This window comes from Phoca vitulina, unplaced genomic scaffold, assembly GCF_004348235.1.
Source record: "Phoca vitulina isolate PV1807 unplaced genomic scaffold, GSC_HSeal_1.0 scaffold17, whole genome shotgun sequence".
In the NCBI taxonomy this organism is placed as follows: domain Eukaryota; kingdom Metazoa; phylum Chordata; class Mammalia; order Carnivora; family Phocidae; genus Phoca; species Phoca vitulina.
In genome coordinates, this window is record NW_022589720.1 from 32,627,721 (window position 1) to 32,654,190 (window position 26,470).

A 26,470-nucleotide genomic window follows, 5' to 3' on the forward strand; every position below is an offset into this window, starting at 1 on the left:
TCCCTAGTTTCCAGAAAGAGGTAATTGAATCCCCAAAGATGCTTCCTATTTTAAAATATTCATTATGTTGAATTTATTGCACTATTTTTCTTTCTTACTGTTCCTAATCTGTTGGATGTTGTTAATAGATTTAGTTAAGAAGCAGACAGAAAACCTAGAGATGCCCTATGTAGCTTTAGTTTAAACAACTTCTAAAAATACAGTCAGATCCTTTACGACCTAAATCATAGTGACAACTCACCAACCAGAAATCCTTATCCAATACTGTTAACGTTAAAGGATGTAACTATAATCCAGAAATATGCAAAACAGATAATGAATGGCTAAAAAATCATGTCAAATCTCATGTTCCTGAATTAAAATGTATGAGTCTCCCTCAAAGGACTCTGTGCCAGGCCTTCATGCAAAACATTATTTACTTTTTATGCACAATTGTAACAAAATTAGTAATCTGTTCTCCATCCAAAAAAAATTTTTTTAGAAATTAGTACTTACACAGCTTAATTTGGATGATCTGAAAAAATCATGTATGGAATATCTTATTCTCTAATAGTTCTGTTTAAATAAAGTATTATTATAAATATTCTAATGATCTAATTGAGTTACCAAGTGATAAGATGAGCAAGGCTGAATTTACTGGTACAATAAAGTTCAAAAATGCTCTTTTACTTAGGAAAATTCAACTATATTGGCTTAGGAGGGAAAAGGAAAGGAGAAAGAAAGCTAAATGTAAAATGTTGATGATTATGCCTGGCATTCTATTTTGATAGTGAAGGTCTAGAAAGAGGATAAGATGTGATATGGGAAACTGATATTCACTCAGTCTCAACTCCATATGCCTCTCATAATGTGAATTTACCAAGATAACTCTAGGGTTGAAAGATAATGTTATTATACTTATGACCCCCAAATAGAAGCCAACCAACTGTTCTATCTGGTTCTTAACAACATAGCCATGATCTGATCTAGAACAGTTCCTGTGTGTCTTAGCAATACACATCCCAGTGCTAATATGATCAAATGCTGGAAGTCTTTCTAAAAAATTATGGAATCAAAAATGAAATCAAAACTAAAATTAAAAATTACCTAAGAAATGAATAAATAAAAGAACTTTATGTCTAAGTTTATAGAATGCAATTTAAAATTATGTAGAGACCTAAATGTTTTTATAACTAAAAGAGAAAGCTTGAAAATAAAGCATTCAATTTCTAAATCTAGAACTAGGATAAACAGAAGATAAATAAGAAAAAGGACATTAATAAATTACTTATTTTTTAAAGATTTTTTATTTATTTATTTGAGAGACAGAGCAGAGTGTGAAGGCACAAGCTGGGGGGGAGCAGAGGGAGAAGAAGAAGGAGACCCTCCCCCCTCACTGAGCAGGGAGCCCGACATGGGGCTGGGAGGGGGGTTGGGGCTCAATCCCAGGACCCTGAGATCATGACCTGAGCCAAAGGCAGCCACTTAATAACTGAGTCACCCAGGTGTCCCAAATTACGTATTTCTCAAAGTATACTTGAGTAACTTTAAAATAGGCAAATTTCTTACAAGCCTAATTAAAAGAGAGGAGAGAATATGAACACTTACAGAATTAGGAATAAAAAGTAGATAAGGTAATAGTTTTTGAGGATACTAAAGAAGTTAAACAAGAATATTGCACATTGTTCTGGACAAATAAATGTGAAAATCCAAAAGAAATGTTTTCTAGCAAAATAAAAATTAACAAAACTGCTACAAGAAAGGTTACAAAATTTGAGGTGACCAATAAGCATAAAAATATCTTACGGATTGTTAAAAATTGATCATTTGTATAAAAAAGTAATAACATCTATCAATATCAATTTAAATAATGATATTAACAAATTAAAGGTGAACTGTGTGATTAAATCAGTAGTTAAAAACACATTAAATAAGGGGTGCCAGGGTGGCTCAGTCAGTTAAGTGGCTGCCTTCAGCTCAAGGTCATGATCCCAGGGTCCTGGGATCCAGCCCTGCACGCTGGGCTTCTGGGTCATCAGGTCTGCTTATCCCTCTGCTCCCCCCCCCCCCCCCCCCCCCCCCCCCCCCCGCCCTGATTCATACTCTCTGGCTCACTCTCTCAAATAAATAAATAAAATCTTTAAAAAAAAAAAAATTGAATAAAATTCAACAGCCATTCACTTTTAAAACTATAAACAAAAAGAAACTTCTAAAACAATATAAAGGACATTTTATTAAAAATACAAGCAACAAGCATAATATTAAAAGTTAAAATTCTAAATGAATTCTTATCAAAATCAAGAAAATCCTTAATCACTACTACTTACTCATATTGTTTTGAATATTTTGTTAATTAAAGAAAAACTAAATGACATGCATTTTAGAAAAGAAAACTTGTTATTTATAGATAAAAACACTGTAGAATATCTAAGAGAAGTCTAAAAAAATTATACTAGCTAATAAGAGAATTTTAAGAGTGAATAAATACAAGATAAATATACAAAACCAATAGTTTTCCTTTATATTAGCAAGAACACTTAGAAACTGAAATGAAATATCCAGCTTGAAACACTGGCAAAAACTGAAAAATAATTAGGAATAAGTGTAATGAAGGACGTAAAATGAGACCTGTAATAAATGACAAAATATACCATATTCCTGGACCAGAAGACTTAACTCTTGTAAATCTGTTATTCCTAAATCAACATATTTAAAGTTTAGTGCACAAAATGTTTTACATAGTACCATCATTCACCCCTATTTTTACCATATTCACCACAGAAATAAGTTTGCCCACCACTCTACCCAAAGTGGTTAATATACTTAATACAACAACAAAAAAACAACAAAAAACAAAAACACCTAATAAATTTGTTGAATAAAACCCATCTCATTCACCACATTTAAAAAATAAAGAGCTGAGGTCTAGAAAGGTTAAGTAACTTCAAAGAGATAGAGAGACAATTCAAAGTATACTTGAAAGGAAAATGGAAGGTTCTTTGTATTGGGATGTTGCATTTTTCAAAAGTAAACTTTTCCTCATAATGGAAACAATATTCCTATTAGATTACAAGATAGGAGAGATGAGTTCCAGGATTAGCTTAGTTACTAACTAGTTTTGTGACCTGAGTCAGATCACTTCATTTTTCTGGATTCAAATTCTCCAATAAAATTAAGGTGCTGTATAGCTGGATGATGTTAAAATTATATCTATACAGAAGTACAGATGAAACAAGATTGGCCATGAATGGATAATTGTCTAAACTGAATGTATGCATTTTACTATTCTATATTTGTATATATTTGACATTTTCTCTAATAAAACTTTTTCTTGTTAATAAAAATGCTGACCAAAAATTATCTCTAAACCAAAAGAGTAAAGTGAGAAGATTTCATCAACTAGAAATGCCAAATCCAGTTATTTAATAAAATTTAGTCTTCAAGATTCATTACCTTTAGCAGCAGGGTCACATTGTCTTCAGCCCTTTAGATTTATTCCCTGCTAAATTATATCGGCATCATTATTTATGAAATAACTAATAATGGTTTTCTAAGAGACCTCATCTAGCATTTGTAATATTTCCTCCCTTTTTTTAGAGTGGGTTGTTTAATGAGAAGGGGCTACAGCAGTCATACAAATACATCACTAGCCAAAGGGTAATAATTGAATAATTGAAAATATCAAACTCACTCATTGCTCATTCTCTCTGTAAAGAGGGAGGAGGAGGGGGAAAGAGGAGGAGGAGGAAGGAGAGGGAAGGAGGAGGAGGAAGAAGAGGAGAAAGAAGGAGAAGATGAAGAAGACAACAACCAAATTCCCATTCCATGCACAGAAGTCTGCCTTCTGACACCAGAGAAAATGGAGGGTATACGATCAAAGACATTCTTACAATAGCTGCTGGGAGGCCAGGTAGCACCACAGCTTGGGATCAATCAGAAGTCTAGCTCACCTTTTTTCAGTCTCTGGTTTGAATACATGAGTTCCAGTACATGGTTGAAGTTCTTAGAACTAAGGAGTTGTTCACAAACACATCATATGCAACATAGCAAGGAGGGAAATATTTCCTTTCCTCCAGAGCCCAAAAAGACTCAGGTAGCAATTAAAAGACAAAATTTCTTTAAGATCACTGAAAATTGAGATTTCCAAAAAGAAAGTCTATTTCATATTCTCATGTCCCTTTGCCTACTTAGAAGATTAACACTGGTGGGGACCTAAGCTGAGTGAGCTAACTTGCCAATGAATTTGCTATTATTCGTTCCTGATCTTAAATTTTTTTAACTTCTATTTAGGATTCCCCTTTGCAATGATTCCCATATTTTTACAGTTCTGTTTCAATGTTTCTCATTTAAGAAATATTGAAAGCTATAATTATTTTAAAAATCCTGGCAGAAGACCTGAACTCTTCCAAAGAATTCTTCAATTGATAAATTATAAAAAACAATGGTAAATAAAATGGATAAAATACTTCATACATGAGATTTAAGCTATTTATATGTGATTAGGCAGTGAAGATTACAGAATCTGAGTGTGAGAGCTTTAAAAAATAAGATGCAGAAAAAAGCACATGCAAATGGTCACTCCAGCACCTTTCACAACCGTAGCTTGAACTAAGATCATACAGACAGCCTGTATCCTTCCAATTGCAATAGGTTGTATGCCACACAATGAAACAATAACTTCTTTATCAAGTTTACAGAAATGCTGTTAAGAATATTTATTTATTTTGCAGGAAGTTTTATCTCTATCATGAAAGGCATTAGTTAAGTGCTTCCCAAAAGGACGTTTAGGTGAATACAAAGTACGTAAGAGCAAAGGAAACTATGATTAAATTCCTACGTCATAACTGGGTTATATAAGTAAACTTGAATGGTTAACTCTTTTTTTTTTTTTAAAGATTTTATTTATTTATTTGACAGAGAGATAGAGAGCACAAGTAGGCAGAGGGAGAGGGAGAAACAGGCTCTCCGCTGAGCAGGGAGCCGGACGTGGGGCTCAATCCCAGGACCCCAGGATCATGACCTGAGCCGAAGGCAGCCACTTAACCGACTGAGCCACCCAGGCGCCCCTGAATGGTTAACTCTTGATCCGTCTCTTCATCTATAATAACAGAGATGATTATATTTAACTCACATCATCCTATAAGGATTAAATGACAATAAATATACAAATAAATAATACCTGGCCAATGGCATGTGCTTAATAGCTATTACTTCCCTCCTTGTAAAAATATTAGATTTATAATTTAGCTGTGGCTTTTAAACTTACTCATAGCTTTTAATCACCCACAAACAGTATCCTCTAAGTAAGAGGAAAATTCCTTATAAAACTAATGTATCAAATATGTTAGTCTATAAATATGCTTTTAGCCTGAAAAATACTGGATGTAAATAATAAAACTAAGAAGTTCAAACATGTTTTCCAGATAGTCACAGATAAAAGCACTTTTGAATAACTAAATATAGTCTCCAAGAGCAATAATAAACAGCTTATGTTTCTAATAAATTTCATAAATACTAACTTGTCTTTTTAAAAAATGTATGCTCATTTGTTAAACTGCTGTATAAGAAGGAATCATTCTTTGCTCTTGGAAATTTTGCAAGCATTAAATGGGTCTCTAAATTGGGACAGGAAATAAAGGTCCATCCATTGGGCCAGAGCAGTTTTGGGTTTTTTTTATTCTGACACTCCTCCCTCTCTCCCCTTCCTCTTCCTCCTCTTCTCCACCCCCTGCCAATTAGGGGTCAGTCAGCTTTTATTCCCCAGGTAGAATAAACAGAGCTTGGCTAGGTTCTTCCATGGTCCTCTCTTCTGTCTAGGGCAGCTGGGAAACAGACTGGGCTGGGGGATCGCCTTGATGTACAGAAACCATAGATGGAGACACCCCTACATGTATGAAGGCTTAGCTGAATATGAGCTCAGAGGAAGACTTTATGGCAGCAAGGAAACAGATGTTAAATCCAAACTCCTTTTATCTTGCTTTTGACGAATGTATAAGGATGACAGCTAGGAGACACCAGCATGTGAGACAGATCTCAGAAGCAGAATTTACAGAGAAAATGGTCAAAAACAAGTTCCAAGACCCAGGACGCTTGGCAAAATCAAAGAGTCTGGTAGGCACAGAGGATTGTGTGTGAAGGACTCTGAAGAAGAGCATGCTGTGGTCCTACTCCTTCTGCGCCAGCAACAAGGAGAGGGTAAGTGTATGCCTGCCCCTCACTCAAAGGACAGCAGAGCCTAGACGACAACTCCAGAGCATCCCGCCTCCAGGAGAGTCAGGACACAACTGGGGAACGGCGTGCCTGACTTCTACCTGAGAAAGCTGAAGTGACTGGGGGAAGCGGACAAGAAATGCATGAGTGCTTCCTAGGTGTGGGTCACAAGAAGGCCGGCCTAAAGATGCTTTAACATTTTCTCAATGGGATGCCGCGCAAATGAGAATCTCTGTGTGAAGCAGACCACAGGAAAACCGGAAGCTGCAGGAGAAACCCTCAGCCATTGTTCTCCAGGGCAGATGCTGCAGAAGGGGCCCAGAAGGGGGTCTCCAAAGACCCCACACATAGAAAAGGGATCAGCTTTCTCTGCAAGGACCAGAGAGCAGGGAAGCAGCTCATAGCACTTTGTAAGAACTCTTCCGCCCTATTTCCTTGCCTTCTGGTTCTCCTGAATTTTTACCCAGGTAGGTGCCGAACAGTGAATTGGGGGAGGAGGTGAATGAAGAAAAAAGCAGAAGAGAAGAACACCACACAAAACCTTTCCCAAATGCAGACAGCTGGCCTTGCCTCTAGTTGGGGAGTCATAGGGAGAGGAGATGCACTGCGTTTAAATGTATGTTGAAGCAATGTTCATTATTTTGAACTGGACTCTAAGTCTTGAATCAAAACAGAGTTTGTGAACTAAAGTGACCCAGTGACAGTTATTATATTATCGGATAATGAGCTGAAATGTCACGCAGAAGGAGAGCTTCCCTAACTAAATAAAGTTAAAGACACCATAGGAGATAAAAATAGCTGTGTTTTTATTTCATCCCACATGTAGAGCTTGTTCAACATACTGGATACAGGAAACACACACACATGCTTGTTACAGCTGGTCTGTTCAGACACATTCACTAACACAGAGAACAATCACCATGAATGTGATCTTTAAAATGACCAAAGACAGCAACACTGAACAATATTTGATAAGAGATAATTAACTGCTAACAGCTAAAAGGAAGGCCTCCAGAACAAAAGAGAAGAGGATTAAGTGAGGACTAAGGCAGCAGAGTAAGCCTGTGCTGGCTCTTTAAACAGTCTTAGATGGCCGTTTTTAAAGAAATGCAAAATAATAGAATAGAAAAAATACTGGCATTGGTAATAGAATGAAAACAGTTTGAGTATGAATTGGGATAATTCTTCTGGACAGTAATTCATTATGCATCAAAAACCCTAAAAAATTGACCAACATATTCTACTTCTAGGGATTTATACTAAGAAAATCATCCAAGAAATATATGAAAACATAAGTTCAAAAATGTTATTAATCGTATTAAACAATACAGAAAAAAAAGTAGCTTTCAGATATTATAAAACAGGCAGTAGAGGACTGTGATCTCTGAGGGAAGGAAAACCAGCAAGGTAGGCCGACCAATGCCCCAGCCTACTGCTTAGAAAGGGGAACCCAGTGCAGGGAGGGGAGCCCAGGGGGAACCCAGTAGCCCTGCTGGGTTCAGAGAGACCTAGTCAACTAGAATTTGACTAGAGATCTCAAAATACCAAAATAGAGGTATTCGTTGAGAAGCTAAAGTCTTCTCTCAACTAACCGTAACAAAGTTGAAAAGCAAATATTGAAAGAATCAGCCTGAGTGACATCTATAAGACTTGTACTGTAAGAAACATCAAAGGAGGTCCTTCAAGCAGGACAATCACATTAGATAGCAATCTGGGTCAATGTAAAGGAGAAGTGCAGGAAAGAGCAAATACATTGGGAAATACATAACTTTCAGATATAAATTATACTACATAATAAAAATATACAAAACATACACTTTTTTTCCTCATTTTCAATCTCTTTAAAAGAGAGTTGAATGCTTAGGACAAAAATAACAAAGTATCATGGGGTTTAGAACAAATGCAGAATAAAATGTATGACCAACAGGATAAGGGCAGGGAACAGAAGTTTACTGCTGTATGGTTCTTACATTATATGTAAAGTGATATGGTATTACTTAGACTGCGATCAATAAAAGGTGTGTATTGTAAACCCTTGAGGAACCACTGGAAAAAAAAATAAGAAAATAAGTCAATAAGTGAAGATAAAATGGAATCATAAAAAATGCTTAACTGACCCAAAAGAAAAGAGGGGAAAAAAAACTCAGATGGGCAAATGGCAAAAAAATCATATGCTGATAGATTTAAGCCCACATGTTGATAATCATATAAATATAAATGGCCTAAACCTCCAATTAAAGGTCAGAGATTATAAAACTGGATAAAATTTCAAGACCTAACTACCTATTAACTACAGAACTCACTTAATATAAAGACATTAATAGGTTGCAGGTAGAAGAATGGAAAAAAATACACCATGCAGAGTGACTATATTAATATCAGACAGCAGACTTTAGAATACAAAATATTACCAGAAATAAGGTGGGATATAATAATAGAGGTTAATTTGTTAAAAGAGCCTAACAACCTTAACTGCATACTAATACAACCAATAATGGAGCTCTAAAATATACAAAGCAAAAGGTAATACAACTGAAAGCAGAAAATGCCAAATGCACAATTAGAAGATTTCATTACTCCTGTCTCAATAACTGATAGGACATAGAAAACTGATAGATAGAATGCTATCTATCTACTTGACCTAACTGAGTTATAGGACATTCTACCCAACAAGAGCAGAATACATATTCTTTTCCAGTGCAGCTGGAACAGTCACTCCGAGAGACTGTATTCCAGGCCATAAATAAATTTCAAACTTAAAAAGGATGGAAACTATATAAAGTATGTTCTCTGACCTCAAGACCACTAAACTAGAAATTAATAAAGTTATGTGGAAAATCACCAAATATCTGGAGGTGAAGTGACATACTTCCAAAAAACCAACAAGTCACAGAAAAAAATCACAAAGGGAGATTAGCAAATATTTTGAAGAAAAAGGGAACTGAAAATGAAAACACAGTATGTAAAAATTTGTGGGATGTCACTAATACAGTGCATGGAGAGAAATTCATAGCATTACTTGCTTATATTAGAAATGAGGAAAGGTTTCAGACCAGTGACCTAAGGCAGGAGTCGTCAAGCTTTTCTGTGAAGTGCTACAAGGCAAGTATTTCAGTCTTTGCATTTCATACAGTCTCTGCTGCGACTACTCAGCTCTGCTGCCGCAGCACTCACAGGGCTATAGCTAATACATAAATGAACAGATGTGGCTGTGTTCCAGTAAAACTTTATTTCAAAAAGAGGCAGCAGGCCAGAGTCGGCACACGGGCCACATGCGCGGACCCCCGCTAGAACATCAGCTCCGTAACCGCAGAGAATTTCATCTGTTTTGTTAACTGCTGCATCTTTTGAGAGGCAAGAACTGTACATGGCCCTTAATACTTGCCTAATAAATATTTGTTGCGCGAACTAATTTAATCCCCAGAACAAGCATATGAGTTAAACACTATCATTTTATAAATGAGTATACTAAAACAAAACGATCTGCCGTACCACCAATAAGTGACAGAACTAGTATTTTTTTTTTAATATTTTTTTTAAAGATTTTATTTATTTATTTGAGAGAGAGAGAGAATGAGAGACAGAGAGCATGAGAAGGAGGAGGGTCAGAGGGAGAAGCAGACTCCCTGCCAAGCAGGGAGCCCGATGCGGGACTCGATCCCGGGACTCCAGGATCATGACCTGAGCTGAAGGCAGTCGCTTAACCAACTGAGCCACCCAGGAGCCCCAGAACTAGTATTTTAAGCATAGGTCTAATCCCTAAATTCTGTACACTTTCCACTACATTACACTGATATGGCAAAAGTATTACTGAATAACTGTAAAGACATAATACCACACATACATATTGTCTCCACCAGTTTCCTTACCTCTGGTTTGTAGAACAAGACAAATATGTTAAATCCATCTCTACATCTGTATGTTTATATCTTTATGCTTAAATCTTTATATTTCTATATCTGTATCTATGGATTTAATATTTAGACTATACTTGATGCAATTAAACCACTAGATTAAATCTTTTTTTAATTTTTAAATTTTTTCCCAGCTTTATTGAGATATCATTGACATAACATTGTTTAAATCTTGAACACAAACCTCTTTAGTTGTACAAACAGAAGACTAGAGAGTTAGCTTTATTTAAAAAAGACATAACTCGAATACCAAACCGATTTTATGCACCCATACATCTAGCATAACATGAGTGCACCAATTCGTATTTCTTCTTTTAAAATGCACAAAGAAATAAAAAAACTGTGAGGGAAAAAACAAACACAATACGTCCTGTTTTCCTTTGCCTTAAGACTCCCTCGTTTCAATTCTCCCCACACAGAGGGAGCAGACTCTTGACTGCTGTGTTGCTCACACGGAGCAGCCGTGTCCGGCGGGCCATGGTTGCACGCTTTCCATGACTAGCTTCTATTGCTGCTCATACACATCTGCTTCCCTTCACAAGTCAATAATCTACGGCAGCTGTTTTCCAAAAATAGGCATTAGGAAAGCCAGAGCAGTTCTGAATGCAGATTCAACGAGCTACACATCTGTCCACATTTTCATAGCTTGCCTGGGGTTTTACCGTCGTCACGATAATCAGGGAACTCGAAGGAGCCAATGACTATTTTGTCACATTTTCTCTCTTTGGACGCTCAGGGCAGAATTTTTAAAACTCTGTGTACAGGAGACCAGCACTGCATACTAAGAAGCTATGAAAGGATAAGACAAAGAGTATCCATACCATTTGCCTGCCTTAAAAGCGTAGTGTTTATTGTAATCTGACATCGTGATGATTGATGGGGATGCCATGATGCAGAGAAACTCAAGGCTTTACAACCATTGAAAGATTATTCAACTCAGTAAAAAGATAAAAAGTATATGAAAAATGATATAATAAAGCCAAACTTTTCAGCTTAACTGCCAGATCTGGCAATAAAATTATATCTAAATTTTAATAATCAACATAAATCTTTGGGACAAACAGAAATAGATTGCTCACTGAAACTTTATATAAAGAGGATAAGCTGTATATTATCCATAACCAATAAGAGCAAGAAATGTGTCCTCAAAGGGTTTAATTTTTGGTACTTGAATATGAGCTCATGATAAGCAGGTTGTACTAGCTACTGTAAAACATAATCTTGCTTACAAGAGTGTACTTTAAGGCAAATATTCCCTCTTTAATGTTAAGAAACAGAGCACTGAAGAAGATAAAAATAGCCACTATTTATGGAGTGCTTTTAGTGGCCACTTTTCATTTTCTTCTCAATTAATCCTAACAAAAACATGTGCTCGGGATTGTATGATTTGTTAGGGAGAGAACTGAAATTCAAATTTATTACTAACTAAAGCTCATGGTCTTGACTCTTAACCTATTCTGCATTCGAAAGAGTCAAAATATACACTATGCATCACATATGAAGAATCCAAGAAGTGATTATCAGTTACTAAAGGAACAAAAGAAAGGCTCACCAGAAATAACACTACTGAGGTGCCTGGGTGGCTCAGTCAGTTAAGTGCCCAATTCTTGGTTTCGGCTCAGGTCATGATCTCAGGGTTGTGAAATTGAGCCCTGTGTCGGGCTCCGAGGTAGGCATGGAGCCTGCTTAAGATTCTCTCTCTCTCTCTCCCTCTGCCCCTCCCCACGCCCCCTGCTCACGTTCTCTCTCTCAAAAAAAAAAAAAAAAGAAATGACACTACCAACTTCCACTACCAAAAGAGTGGAACCAGACACAAGTACACTTTTTATGCTTAGTTTTTGTTCCTTCAGAACTCCAGAGTTCTCCATCACCACCCCACCAGGTCCATTCATTTGGAAACACATGAGCGCTGACAGTATTAAGAAAATTATAAAGTAACAAACCACTGATATTTTAATCACTCACAGGAATCTCCACAGGATATGTAAAGATGTGATACATGTTGAAAAATCTTTCCTACACAGGACAACTACAGAATGTACATGAGAGCTTCCAGCCTCTCTGTGTGTTAAACCATAATATAAACAAAACATATACTGACTTTTTAAAGATGCCCGTGTTCCCCGAAGACAAAAATGTGTTGAACATGTTTCTGCTCCATGCTAATGACCACTGTGCAAATTGATTTCAAAACTGGTTAACAGTCCAAAGAAACAGACATATTTAAAACTCGATTGTTTCTGTTCATAGTAACTAATTCTATTCCCTTCTCTGCCAGGTACCCCCAACTTCTTTTTCTCGAGTTACCACACAATAATAAGCCATTTATTTAGCTGTACTGTGTGTCAAACTCATATACATCATATACAAAGTGATATGTACTTTGTATACATTACATCATTTATTCCTTTATATAACCCTATAAAGTAGGTAGTATCCTATCATTCCCATTTTACAGATGAAGAAAAGCAGGCAACTGCTTCAGGTACACTGCTAGCAAGGGACAAAACTGGGTTTCCACCCATGTCTGTCTCACTACAGGGCCCTTGCTCTTACCCACTAAGCTATGAGAGCCAGACAGGACACCTGAAATCATCTAATCTCAAATCCTCATTTTATCGATAGGGATGCTTAAACCTGAAGAGTTTAAGTGACATGTTCAAGGTGACACCTTGATTACTGGGTAGAGTCAGGGCTAGAACCCAGGGCTTACATTTTTATGTTCCTTCTACTACTCCATATGGCCTTTTTCTAAAATTTGAAAATAGAAATATATTCTGATTCTCTATACAAATAAGTATTCCCAGAAACTGTCAATCTGATTCACTGTACAACATTCAGGAGATCCTCCCTAATTTCTCTGAAGCCTCCAAAAGCTGCCAACTCTTACAACGATGGCTGATTTAGAATGATAAACATGTTTAAACTAAAATAACAATATATTCCATAATTTGCTAAGGGTTCTTATTAGTAATGGTTCAATGATATTTCTCCCTTACATTTTCTTTCTTTTATTATTTTTATTTTAAATAAACTCTATCCCCAATGTGGGGCTTGAACTCATAACCCTAAGATCAAGAGCAGCACACTCTCCCTTACATTTTAAATGTGATTTATGATTATTCTTTAATATACTGGTTCTCAAACTTGGCTACAAGGTTGCTTTTAAAATGCTCAGTGCCGGGGCACCTGGGTGGCTCAGTCAGTTGAGCGTCTGCTTTCATCATGATCCCGGGGTCCTGGGATCAAGTCCCGCATCGGGATCCCTGCTCAAGAGGGGAGCCTGCTTCTCCCTCTGCCTGCAGCTCCCCCTGCTTGTGCATTCTCTCTCTCTCTGTCAAATAAATAAATAAAAAATAATAAAATAAAACACTCAGTGCCTAGGCTACATCCCACATTAATTAAATTGGAAAACTCTGGGAATGGGACCCAGGCGTCAATATTTTTTAAAACTGTCAGGTGATTCTAATACGCAACCAAGTTTGAGAACCAATTAAATTATTAATAATTTAATAATTATTCAAACTTTAAAATAATATTTCATGGTTTATATTATAGATCAAAAGAGCTCTCTAACACTGTCATCAACTATATTAATTCACCTTCCTCAAAAAATTACCAGAGAAAAAAATCTAAGCGATTTCAGAAAAACTTTCAAATCATAGAACACCAGCATCAGTTGCTTAAACTCCTTATAGCTGACGATACAGAAAAACACATAGAAATCCTTAGGTATACACACAGAAAGAGTAACCTGAGCTACCAGCCAAAATGAGCTCATAATCATGGACATGCATTATTTGTTTCCATATACATATCAAAAAGCAACAACCTGGAATGTAACAAACCACACTCATAAATTAAGTCAACTGATTGCAGTCCTTTTTCCAAAGCTGATTCTAAGTGGTTTTTCCTTGATTTAGGCCATTAGTAAGTGAAAACTGTTTGCATTTCACAAGCATGTTTAAACATCACAAGTTTTGTACTCCATAACAGAAGACAATGTGATTGATTACAGATGAGGTCACATGACCAACCAATCAAGAGAGGTTTTTAATCACCATGAATAAGAAAATATAGCATCAACATAAAATTAATGAACTTGTTAACTGTTCTTTCTAGTTATAAAAAGAGCTATAACAAACATTGGTATTTCTTATTTTTATCAGAATTAACCCATTTATTTATAATCTTCCCCAGTTCTCTGTTCCTCATGGAAAATTATGTTTTGGTCCTGACCCTACCTTTTTAGTTCCAACTACACAGTAAACAGGCAAAGTCAAATAGTTCTCAGTAGCTGTTGTAACAAAATTTGACTAAAATATTAAATATTATTAAAATATTTCCTTATTTTTATAATAATTATATAGTGCTCTCATAGCAATTCAACAAGATTTTGCTTAAAAAATAATTATGGTGACCCAAGCATAAGTTAGAAGAAAAATGTCTACTTACAGGTATCATCCAGTTAGCCAGGTCACCATATTTGGAAACCTGCATTGCTCCTAGCATTGTTAGATTGACATGCCCCCTGAGAGAGAAAAAGGAAATATAAAGCAAACTTCACAAGCTTTATGTCCCATTTGCTTGAAATTGCCAGCAATTAAAATAATTCTATACCCTCCAAAATAAATTTGCTTTCTCCCACCCAACACCCGATTTTCCAAATCAATCAGCTCAAGCTGAAGTAGAGAAATAACCATTAAGAGTTCTTGAAAAAAAGTATAGCCTATATTGTCTCCAAAAACAAAAACAGGTATACACAGTGACTTTGTTTCCTTTGGTGAGGGGGAATGTGGCTTGATTTGAAGGCAAACACTAGCTAGAAAATGAAAACACAGTTTTGTAGAAAATGTGAGGATCCTCAGAAAGAACTTTAAAAATGTTTACTTCAGTATTCTCAGCACATAGATATATAGTCCATTTGGGGGGTTCTTTTAATAACAGTGAGTTCAATGTTCCAAATCCCAACATTCAATGTGAATAATTTCCTATCTTGGTGCAGCTGAATGAGCCCATGACCATTTTCTGGCTGGGAGACGTGGCTACGTTTCGGAGCCTTGCTAACACGTTCAGGGGGTGACTCAGTTCATTCCATGCCATGTGAAACATGAGGGGTTTCGTTGTTACATACCCTCTAATCATCGCAAATGATTCATCGCTGGAGAAATAAGAGGCTCCTGGAAGAACAGTAACTGTTTCCTTGCCTAAACACACATACACAAGAAAGGAAACAAAGGAAAGAAAAAGCTATTAGATTTCTAAGAGTGGAAATCATGCAGAGAGGTCTATACCTTCTCTGCTTCCTAAAGAACTGAGGCCCCTTTAGCCAAACTGCTGTGGCAATGGGGGTGTGGGAGACACAGTGGGAACTGTTGCCCTATGAGGAGGAGTATTTAGTCAGTGGCACTGTTCAGATTTGCCCCTGCACGGTGATAGCAGAAAGCAGACCAACTTTTAATTTTATTATTGTTTTTGAAATTCTCTACAAAGCACCCCCTGTTGCCTCTAACCATTCCCACCTCTCCCCAGCCCCACTCCCTCCACAAGCCCCTGCAAAATGCTGATGAGAGTGAGGGAAAAGGTGTCCCTGGGATGCACCTGTCAGAATCCAGTGCTACTGTAAGTCACTGGAGCAAAGAGATTGTGGAATAAGCATGAAGAAACACAACTTTGAAGGGAATGACACAGACGATACTCCTCAGATGTTTCTTAAAAATCAAGAAATGATCTAGAAAGTGAGGTGCCCCCTAATTCCTTAATATCATTAGGCCTGAATCTCTTCTTTTAATCTCTCTCAGCCTCATATTTCCTTTCTTGCTCCTGTTTCTGTTAAAACTCATAGGACTTTGATGAGATCAGGGAATAGCATCCTAATGCTGGCTCACATATTTAATGGTAACTTCCAAGGGGTCCTCTTGGAAAGACCTCTTCCAACACTTATACTTCATAATCAAAGTTCACAGCTGGAAAGGATCTTCAAGGTCATCCAGTCCCCACACAACCAATCATATCACCTGCCTCATATACTTCAGCTGTTTTCTTTTTGTGATCCATTTCCTGTGTGTCCAGTGCCCAGGAGGAAGCTTCTGGTCTTAACCAGAAAAGTGCTCACATGCCACTTTGCCAAACAGAAGTCAACTGTATGAGAACACCACATGCATTATCCTAGTGTAATAAAGCAGTCAAAAAGAAGGGGAAGAAAAGTTATGATTCGAGGGCTGGGCCAGAGAAAAGCTGGACCAGAGCGGTCATGGTCAGATCACGCCCAGGTGGAAATCATGCAGAGAGGTCTATACCTCTGCAGCTGTACCCTCACAGCTTCTCAGGCCTTGCCTGAAAGCTAAATTCTCTAATGACATCCCTCTCCATTTGAGCTCAAGTAGAGAGAAAGAGGCTATTTTTATCATGCTGAAATATTTATTCCCCAAGGGAGTTTGATTCTACACAGGGGAAACATTTTCACATCTTCCAAAGTACTATAAAGATGAAAGGTTTGGAAAATACTTTCTGGTGTGGTCAGTAGGGGCTTTTAGGTAGCACATAAGATTTGGATAATGCATGCAAAGTCCTTACTACAGCACCTGGCACAGAGAAAGGACTCCATAAACATAAGCTTTTATTATTGTCATGTTTATTATTCCTCACTCCAAACCAACTTTATAAAAGAGACAATGCCATCGCCCCTCTAGGGATAAATGCTACAGGACCCAGCAACTGGCTTATATGGTGGAGTTATATAGCCAGCCTGGGAGCTCTAGGTTTCAGGACAGGTGAAATACAACTAATCTTGATCCTAACGCAACTTCCATATCGAGCAAATTCGGTTCCTCACCAGTCCTGTGAGGTGGATATGCAAGGACCAAGAATGTGTAGGACAAAAAAGCAGAGAAACATAAAAATCTCAATTCTTTGTTCTGCAGGTGCTAAATCACAATGACTTCTAAAGGGCAATCTCCACCAGCTGACAGTACATAGAAAGCATTATTTACCACTCATGGGAAACCTGGAGATCAGTGCGAGGCTTTGGCTCAACCGGTATGATTTATGGAGCATAGTTTTATTTAAGAGCCCAGAAAACAACGCTCATAAAAAATAGTTATTGTCAGGCACCTGCTAATACATTCTGGCATGTTATAAATTACATTCTCTGGAAGCCAAGTTAGTTGTCAGTATTTTTAAATATCTAATATCTAAATAAAAATAGATATCCTGAAGTTGAATCCATGTTTTTCAAATACAATGTCCAAATTTGGTCAAGAAATAACTGTAATCAACATACAATCAATATCTTAATGAAAAAGAACTTTCTTATTTGACTATTCCTGATTAATTTCTGTTTCCTCCAGTTCTTCTCTGCATGTGTCTAGATCCTTTCATGATATTTGGGCAAACACAGTTCTTCAATTTCATAGTTACTGAGGCCTTTGGCTCATGATTTAACATGTCGTTTACTCAATATCAAGTAAATGGCTGCTTTGTGCCTTAAATAGTGTTACAAACCAAACACAGATGCCCTAAACTAATGGTTCTCCAACTTTAACACCCATCAGAATTACATGGAGGGTAGATCTCTGAGCTAAATTCCCAGAGTTTGTAATTCAGTAGGCTTGTGATGGGGCCTGAGAATCTCTATTTCTAATTAGTCCCTGGTGATGGTGATGCTGATGCTGTACCACACTTCGAGAACCACTGCCCTAAGCAAAAGGAATATACTATTCAGCTAGAGAGATAAATACACATGAATAGTTAATTACAAGGCAAAATGAGAGACACTAGATGTGTTATAGGTTCAAAGGAGGGGCATTTTGAACCACAGAAGATCAAATGAACTGGAGCTTGAAGAACACATTTCAACAGTAAATTACTGATAAGGAGATGGGGATGCAAAAAGAAGGGGACAGAACCAAAACTCTGATAGGCACAGGAAGAGCAAAGGCATGGAGGAAGCAAGGCATGAGTCACGATCAGAACAGATCCAGTAGTGCAGGATGGGTAGACAGGGGAGTCCTTGAAGGGTGTAGTGGAAGATGAAGCTGGAAAGGGCAGGTGCAACTATCAGATAGATCTTGAATGCTATACTATTTGTACCTTAGTCCGCAGGCCTGTGATTCTTCATCTGTGGCACAAGGGCCTCCAGAGAAGGCATTATTGACATTTGGAGCTGGATAACTCTTTGAAGGGGGCCTGTTTCAGTTATTGTAGAATAACTAACAGCATCCCTGACCTCTACCTACTACCTGACGATAACACTGGCAATCAAAAACGTCTCCAGACATTGTCAAATATCCCCACTTGCTTACTGAGAACCAGTGCCCTAGAGGCACATGGCAGGGGCCAGGGATATTTATAAGACATGAGGTTAACATGGTGGTTCTTTCTAAAGCAGTTTTAATCAAAGGTAAGTCATTTAAAACACTGTATATTAAAAGAAAACACAATTAAGAAGTAGAGAAGACAGATGGTTAAGTGTCTGCCTTCGGCTCAGGTCATGATCCCAGGGTCCTGAGATCGAGCCCCATGTAGGGCTCCTGGCTCAGCGGGGAGCCTGCTTCTCCCTCTCCTTCTGCCTCTCCCCCTGCTCATGATCTCTCTCTCTCTCTCTATCTCTGTGTCTCAAATAAATAAATAAATAAATCCTAAAAGAAATAGAGAAGAATGCAAAATGTACATTAATATGAAAGCTGAAATGTGAGACTCATTGGAAATTTCACAATTGCATCAGAATACTGCAACTCTTAACAGGAGCTCTGAAATGTTGCTGTAAGCACAGCCTTCTGCCCCTCTGTAAAACAGGTTAGCAGTGGGTGCAGTGCCACGTGTGGAAAAAAAGGCCAGGAGACTATGTGTGAGTCCAGTTCCTAGCAATGGGATCCTGGGGACATCACATCACTATTCTGGGCCTCAGTTTCCCAATCTGTACAATAAGTTTTCACGTGAGGCTCAAATGGTATATAAGTATGAAAAAGTATGCTGCAAACCAAATAGTGCTGTAAGGTGGTAATTCATTTTTTCATAACCTTGAGATTATTTAGAAGGGATCCCTAGAAATAGTTGCGATATTTTAAAATTTTAATATACTGATTATACCCAGAAATAGAGCTCTTTGTATTTATTTCAAGGGATTTCTATAAAAATCCTTTCAGGGACACCTGGGTGGCTCAGTCGGTTAAGCGTCTGCCTTCAGCTCAGGTCACGATCTCAGGGTCCTGGGATCAAGTCCTGCATCAGGCTCCTTGCTCAGGGGGGGGAGACTGCTTCTCCCTCTGCCTGCCACTCCCCCTGCTTGTGCACTCTCTCTCACTCACTCACTCTCTCTGATAAATAAATAAATAAATAAATAAATAAATAAATAAATAAATAAATTCTTTAATTAAAAAAATCCTTTCAAATTAATACAAGCAAGGGGCTGATCTTCCAGGTAACTTCCAAATTTGGGGAGTTGAGGAGACCACCAATATATATTCTGGGCTCTTTAGCTTGAAGTATTTCCTCCCTAATTTAGACAGCTCCAAAATCAAAAGTAACATAAATCCTAAGCAGAACTTGGATGAAAGAGTTAAAATATTAATAAGGTGATTTGCAGCTTGGTTTCCCAAAAGCAATGAATTATTGTTTTACAAAGCAGTCTAAGACTATGTATGGTATTTCAGGAGTTAAAATATAAAACTAGTGGCTTCATTACAATTGAGCTACTTTTAAGCTCATGGAATCAGAAATGCCTACTGTCCAATAATCACTGAAAAGATTAACTACTTTTCCAAGGAAAGTGGGTTCTATGAACTCAGGCCTAAAATTTGGAAAATGGAGTTATTCATTTTGCAAATAACTCACTAACATCATAAATTAATTAAACCAAGCAGCAAATATTTTCACAGATCAATGAGCTATTGCTAAAGGGTACAGTACAATTAAATTACAGCCTTAGTTAAATGTCATTGCTTTATCACAGTGGGCCTTTCAGGGTTGAGTCGTGTTAGCTAATTCAACTATTCAACCAGAAGCAGTTTTACTTCCAAAAATTCTAAGTTTCAAACATCAATTCTACTTGGCAGCTGGCCTTTATGTTCAGCTAATATTGCTGCTCTTCTGAGATTTTCATGTACTATTTTTGAATGTGAAGTACGAATAATACTTTTGTGGGGGTAGAGTGAATTCAAGAATAAAAGAGGGTAAAGAAAATCATGCTAAAGTATAAAAATTAGCTTCTTATGAGCAGCCTCAATGTAAGGATAACCTTCAGCCCCAAAAAAGCATGGGCAGTCACAATGGCCAAAGGGTCTGGCCTGGTTTTTTCTCCTCTAGGCTACTACTACATGCAACTGTATGTCACAGTCAAATAAAAGGCTTAATAATAAAAGGCAAAGCATATAAATGTGGGAATAAAGAAGACAGGCTAGAGTGACAGTTCAAAAATCTCTATTACTCACATCACTGGGTTGTACTTAGTGGCAGAGTACAACTCTAAATAACCTTGAACCTCTGAAGGATATGCTCTTCTACTCCAATGATGACTAGGGGACAGTAAGTATTGCTCAGAACAAAAACCCCTGTGTGCCAGATCTTTTCTTTTTGCCTCTACGGATCCACTTGTCATCCTTCTCATCACAAGAAGGCAGACATATTTCAACCTGGGATTGGCCAGTGGAAGGCACAAGAAGAAGATCCAGTAGAGAAGACCCCCACCCCTCGTCCAGGTTTCTGTAAGATGGCTGCATTCCTCTACCAAAGGCCATAGATCCTATTAGGTGGCCCTCTCCCACTGCTGTCCCTTAAGGCCTCAGCGTGACAATAACTCCCTGTGGTGCTTCACCATCCTTTCCTGGTTTCCCTCAATCTCAGTCATACCCTTGTAAATTGTCCTTTCCTTTAATTCTCATTACCCCATTTGGGGAGTGCTCTCTATGTATAGCCTGGACCCTGACTGATTGACCCACCAAAGCTCTTGCCATTATATGTAGCCCCACCTGCAATTTCTCCATTATCTGAGTCTTCCCTAAGTAAGAGATGATCTCTGAAGAGCAAGCCAGGCAAAGAAGAGACTGGGAAGTCTTCTCTCCCCCCTCCTCAGTGAAAAACACAATTGGAGCACTCTCCAGGAAAAGACAAAGAAATCAAGCCCAACTCCTTTCTCTTATTTGGCAAAGAACTAAATTAACAGCAAAGGAAAACACTGGAAAAACATGTAATGAGGGAGTTTACCTGCATTGATTAGATCTGCATCAACTTCATTTTGTAGTGGATATGGACCCTGTCAAAGCACACACGGGAATTAGTAAGTTTCTCACTGAATAACATATTAAAATCATAACAACAACAACTTCTCTAAGAACCCTAGGAAATTACTATCAAAAGACTTGAGATGAACCTTTTAAAAATAATTCCAGTATTTTCATGGCTGTTGCTCATATTGATTAGCCTTTCCTATACTAATAACTGTGATAAAAAGTATTTCCTAAAAATTACCAAAGTTTGAAAGAAATGTTACACTATTAGAAATATAGGTCAAATGAAACAAAAAGTTAATTATTTAGTACGTACTATGCAGTCAATGTTACTCATAAATCTTCCTGGTGGTATCAGTGACTACAAACAAAACAGCTGCCTTATTTGACTAGAAGGATGCAGAGGCAAAGTTTCATCTTTTTGGTATGCAGCATCTAAAGGCTCGAATTTGGAGTCCTATCCTTATCTCTCACAACACCTAAGTTTTGATGCCCTTATTTTCCCTTTGCCTGGTTACTCCCAGTTTTGCTTTTTAATTTTGTATGTATTTTTATAAGGCATCTCTACATTACTTGAATGGGGTGAGTAGTTTCATAACATAACATATAGTAAACAAAACAGGAAGAAATGGAAAAAGGAGTCGGGGAGGCAATAAGACAGAATCAAGAGTGAGGAAATCTGAGCTGGGAAATTCTAACATGCTTTCAAAAAGAGGGACCAAATAACGTATTGTTTAAATAAACTGAAGTGGGAACTAACGTTTTAGGACTATGTAAATTTTCCCTTTAAACACTGACCATGGATAATATACATCAATTCATTTCCCTTGTCTCCTAAATGAGGGAATTGGTCACTCTATAAATAATCACATTTTTAAGATATGTGAGTCTTTGACTGCAATATGAATCTTTTATCCAGACTCCTATCAGTTTTGTGCTTCTGAAGATGGTCATGATTACTGCCTCAATCAGTATCAACTATATGCTCATGATCACTATTTATGTCTTAAAGACGAGATATACACTTTCCATATATACAATTTTTATTGCATTAACAGTTAAGATCTACTGAGAACAACAGGAGGTTAGAAATCTTATAAATTGGCCAAACTATAAATAATCTCTGCCATAGTTAATATTACATTAAAAATGTCATCCAGAAAACAAAAGTATTTATTATTATAGTATTGAATTAAAAGTATATCCAAATTCTGTGAGAATGTTGAGCTCATCTGGAAGGTTAATCGTGAGGAAGAGAAAAATTCTTCCCTTTTGAACAACATGGTCTCAAAATGAGAATTAGGTAAGAAGAATTTTTTTGAATTAATCAAAAAATGTCCCTGTTCCTCAAGTAAAAACCTTACTTTTCAGTTTCTCATTCAGAGTCTTATTGATCATTATTTAAATACAGAATTTTTTATGACCTTCATTATCTTGTCCAACCACACAAAAATTAAAGAAGTTATCTGAATAGGACACTGTGAGGTCTCTCTGAGGCAGGTACACGAGGGGAGGGAGACACTGACAAACTGACACAGGACAAACAGAAAGCTCAGATAGTCAGGAAACTACCTTAAAAATAAGGCTGGGAACTTTAACAACTCATAGAAGATTTCACTAGATGGACTATCTCGTTTTCCACCGAGACTGGATAAATAAAACATTAATCTCTGTCTTACCAAACCCAGGATTCCATTTTCACTTTGCAGATGAACTGTGATATTTGGGCTGATAAAGTTGCTGGCCAGAAGTGGGATTCCTATGCCCAAATTAGCTGGGGAAAAAAGATGTTAAGGTCCACTATATAAAAGGTAAAAAGATTATGCCATAAATCTGCCACATATATAAATCTGAACTTCTGAACTTTAAGGGCACTTGCTCTGAATGTAATCACTGAATACATTCTCTCCTCACTCTCCAGGCACTATTTTGTAATCTCTTTAAAAAAGAAAATCTCTAATTTCAATAACATTAATATGCTTTCCTGTAAAGATATCAAAGGGGTGGCTTCAGAGGTCATTTTTATTGTAAGACATATTTTATTTTCATTAATGTGCTTAGCAAATTTGAACTGGTATATTACGACTTATTGTGACTGACATATTATTAAACATGTCTTGACCTTTGTTTAAAAGTAATTTTCACTATTCAAAACTCCAAAAAATAACAATGACTTAATATTCTCAAAAAGAGGTATCATTTTTAAATTAAAAAGAAAGTTTTCTGACAATACCAAAATGTCTGTCTAAAACCATAATGATTCCTTTGGGTCACTGGGATAACATTCATTGGTAACTGAATTCTTCAAGATACAAAGAAGAAGGAGGAGGTGACTAAGTTTCAGTGAATATAATTGAGACTATATAAAAAGTAGCTAAGCTAAAGCATTGAAGAGCTGAGAGTTTGACTCTTCTTCCTCAAATGATCAAAATTGGGTCCTGATTTGTCTGTAATGGTGTAGATTTAATCTTGTCTCCCAACACAAACAGGCTGATCAAATCAGAGATACCCACACCACCTGGAACTGCTGTCCATACTGTCCACTACGACCACACGCTGCAGGACTGGCCAGAATTAGAGAAATGATGGCACTCTGATGAGATTCCAGGAACAGTGAGATCTTTATGAATCAGAGCCAGAAAAAATAAGGTTTGTATGTGATGCACTATTACAGACTATGAAGGCTGGCAAGACGATTCAATGAACCAAAACACTGCTTGTAGACACAGTAACTAAGAAGCTCTGACAATAGCTACTTGGTTCGTTTCTTACCAAATCACAATCTAGTGTAGTGTAGTTGGTACTTCATTTCTCACAGTGATGTACAGATCACATTGAGATATTAATTTCATTATGAGCAAGTATTTTCAGATAAAGGGAACCCCAATGACAAGCTTCATACCTGAATTCTTTCACCATATTCTATAATTTTTTCAGTTCTTTAATGCTTTTTAGTGGGTCAAATGCCAGGGATAAAGAAGTCTGTGTACTCTGGGTTGAAAAAAAGTGGGTAGTATGGAGAGACCATTTATATGAACTAACTTGCAAATATTTTTCATATGCAATACAATAACAGCGAATAAAGAACACCTAGAAGCCATTATTAACTAAAATTAGTGGTATCATATAGTCAGTGTTTAAATGTCAGTGGGAAAACAATTGACTGGAGGTCAGAAGAAAACCCAGGACCTAGCTTTCACCTGCTAGGTTAACTGGTTGATGCTCTATCTTGCTGATATAGGAGCTGAAGAGGAGGTACCATTACATTCCCCTCCACCATGTGAATTCTCTCCATAACACAACGTATAAATTGGAAAACAAAGAAAAACGAGGTGGTGGAGGTAAAAATAAAGTAGAAAAAGAGAGTTTCCCCAGTCAGTATCAGTCTGAAAGATGATATTTATGGACAGGGGAAGCTCGCAGAACGTAGACCCTTGTCATGTTTCTAGATCCTCCTTTAGGAACTTTAAGTATGGCTTTACTGTATTTACCGCTCAACAAATATTTACTTTATCAAACACTATTTGTATTTATATGCAGTATTTGTTATTGTATAGTTCAATGTTTGATGTACTGAAAATCAGCAAAATGGCAAAGAGACTCACTGTTAAACACATTCGAAAACTGAATAGTAATGGTACTAAATTATCTCAATCTACCTTTTCTTTTTTTGACAAAGTATCTAAAGAAAATCTGAATCATTCATTGAATACCCTTACAAAGCATTAGACATAAAAGGGTACACTCATGGGATCCTTGTCAAAGGCAAGAGGGGTTGTTAAGAAGTTGGATCTTATGTTTCAATGAGTATGCAAATGTCAGAACATAGAGAAAGTAAATAGCACTGTTATAACTAGTACTTCTGAGATTTGAAACCCTCATCTTGGGTAATCTCTTTTCCCAATAACCTTTAGCAAAATGCCAAACTGTATATTAGAAATCCATTGTATAACAGAAAATAGCTAAGCAAATTTTGGTTGCCATTTTGTTTCAAGAAGGCAAACAGATTATAATTCCAATTTCATATACCTCGATATCTTTAGGTTATATGCCACATTTTTAAAAAATTGATCCATTGCTTTAAAAGTTAAAGTGAACTGGAAAAGAATCACTATGCAGGAGGCCTAGTAGCCTGATGAATATAGAAAAAGGGAGGACTATCTCTCTGCCCAGCCCCAGAAAGATAAAGGATACCATACATGCCATCCTCAAATTCAAGAGCTGCCCGCTTGATGATACGTTCCCTTACATTATCTCCAGGTTTACTGGATTTGGTTTTTACATCTTCCTCTTTTCGGACCGATAAACGCTTTAAAATAAACAGAAATAAATTATTCGTGGTTGAAGTATACCTTGAATTTTATTACTGCTGAAATATAAAATTTCACCAGAAAAAAATGTTAAGTCTCTCCCATTACTACTATGAGGCAAATCTATAATACAACAGAGAGTTCTTTTTTAAAGAATAACATCGGTGGTATTTGATGACAGAAATAATTTTTTAGAAAGTGAAAGAGGTCAGATTTGTTTGAAGAAGAAGATATACTTGTTCTGTTTTTTGAAGCAAATAATCCCTCTGTTACTGTCACACTGACTGCTACTACTATTACTCTTATTAAGACTTCTGCAATTGAATTCTCAGGTGCTCAAGGACTGAACCAGAACCAAGAAAAGGAACAGACCTTGGGACTCTGTTTTTGCAGGGCTGTCAGAATGCTTTTACCAGGTGTTGCTACTGCGAATTGCATATTTCCACCTGCAGAGTCTGGACTGGTTTTGCTACAAGTGCATCATGGGAATCATAAAAATATCCAGAAACCAGCCAGGAAACTATTTCCATTACTAAATCTCCTTGACATAGACTCTGGTTTCTATTTGCAAATGTCCCACATCCTTTCTCCCTAGCCCCCTAACATTAGTATTAGATTGCAAAATCTCTCTGTTTGACACACGGCTGATGGTATCTCTGATTGCCCAGTATCTCCTACTGGATGTCTATTCTGTTGCTGCTCCCTACACAGCTATGAATCTTGATATCAATTCTGGCCCAGCTGAACATTCTTTATGCTCTCAGTAGCCTTAGAATACTTCCACTGCTCCTGGTACCTACTCCTTGCCATGATCTCATATCTACTAGCTGCC

General features: G+C 37.1%; 1 protein-coding gene across 1 annotated transcript in view; it reads right to left on the minus strand.

Moving 5' to 3' along the window:
* The window catches only part of OXCT1 (3-oxoacid CoA-transferase 1), a 122,318-nt gene that overhangs the window by 37,347 nt on the left and 58,501 nt on the right, over positions 1–26,470 (minus strand). The window contains exons 9-13 of the mRNA XM_032415250.1: positions 25,523–25,637; positions 23,008–23,102; positions 21,306–21,354; positions 15,238–15,310; positions 14,559–14,634 (exon numbers count right to left, since the gene is read on the minus strand). Coding sequence (XP_032271141.1) covers positions 14,559–14,634; positions 15,238–15,310; positions 21,306–21,354; positions 23,008–23,102; positions 25,523–25,637 — 408 coding nt within the window. The remainder of the gene's footprint in view (positions 1–14,558; positions 14,635–15,237; positions 15,311–21,305; positions 21,355–23,007; positions 23,103–25,522; positions 25,638–26,470) is intronic.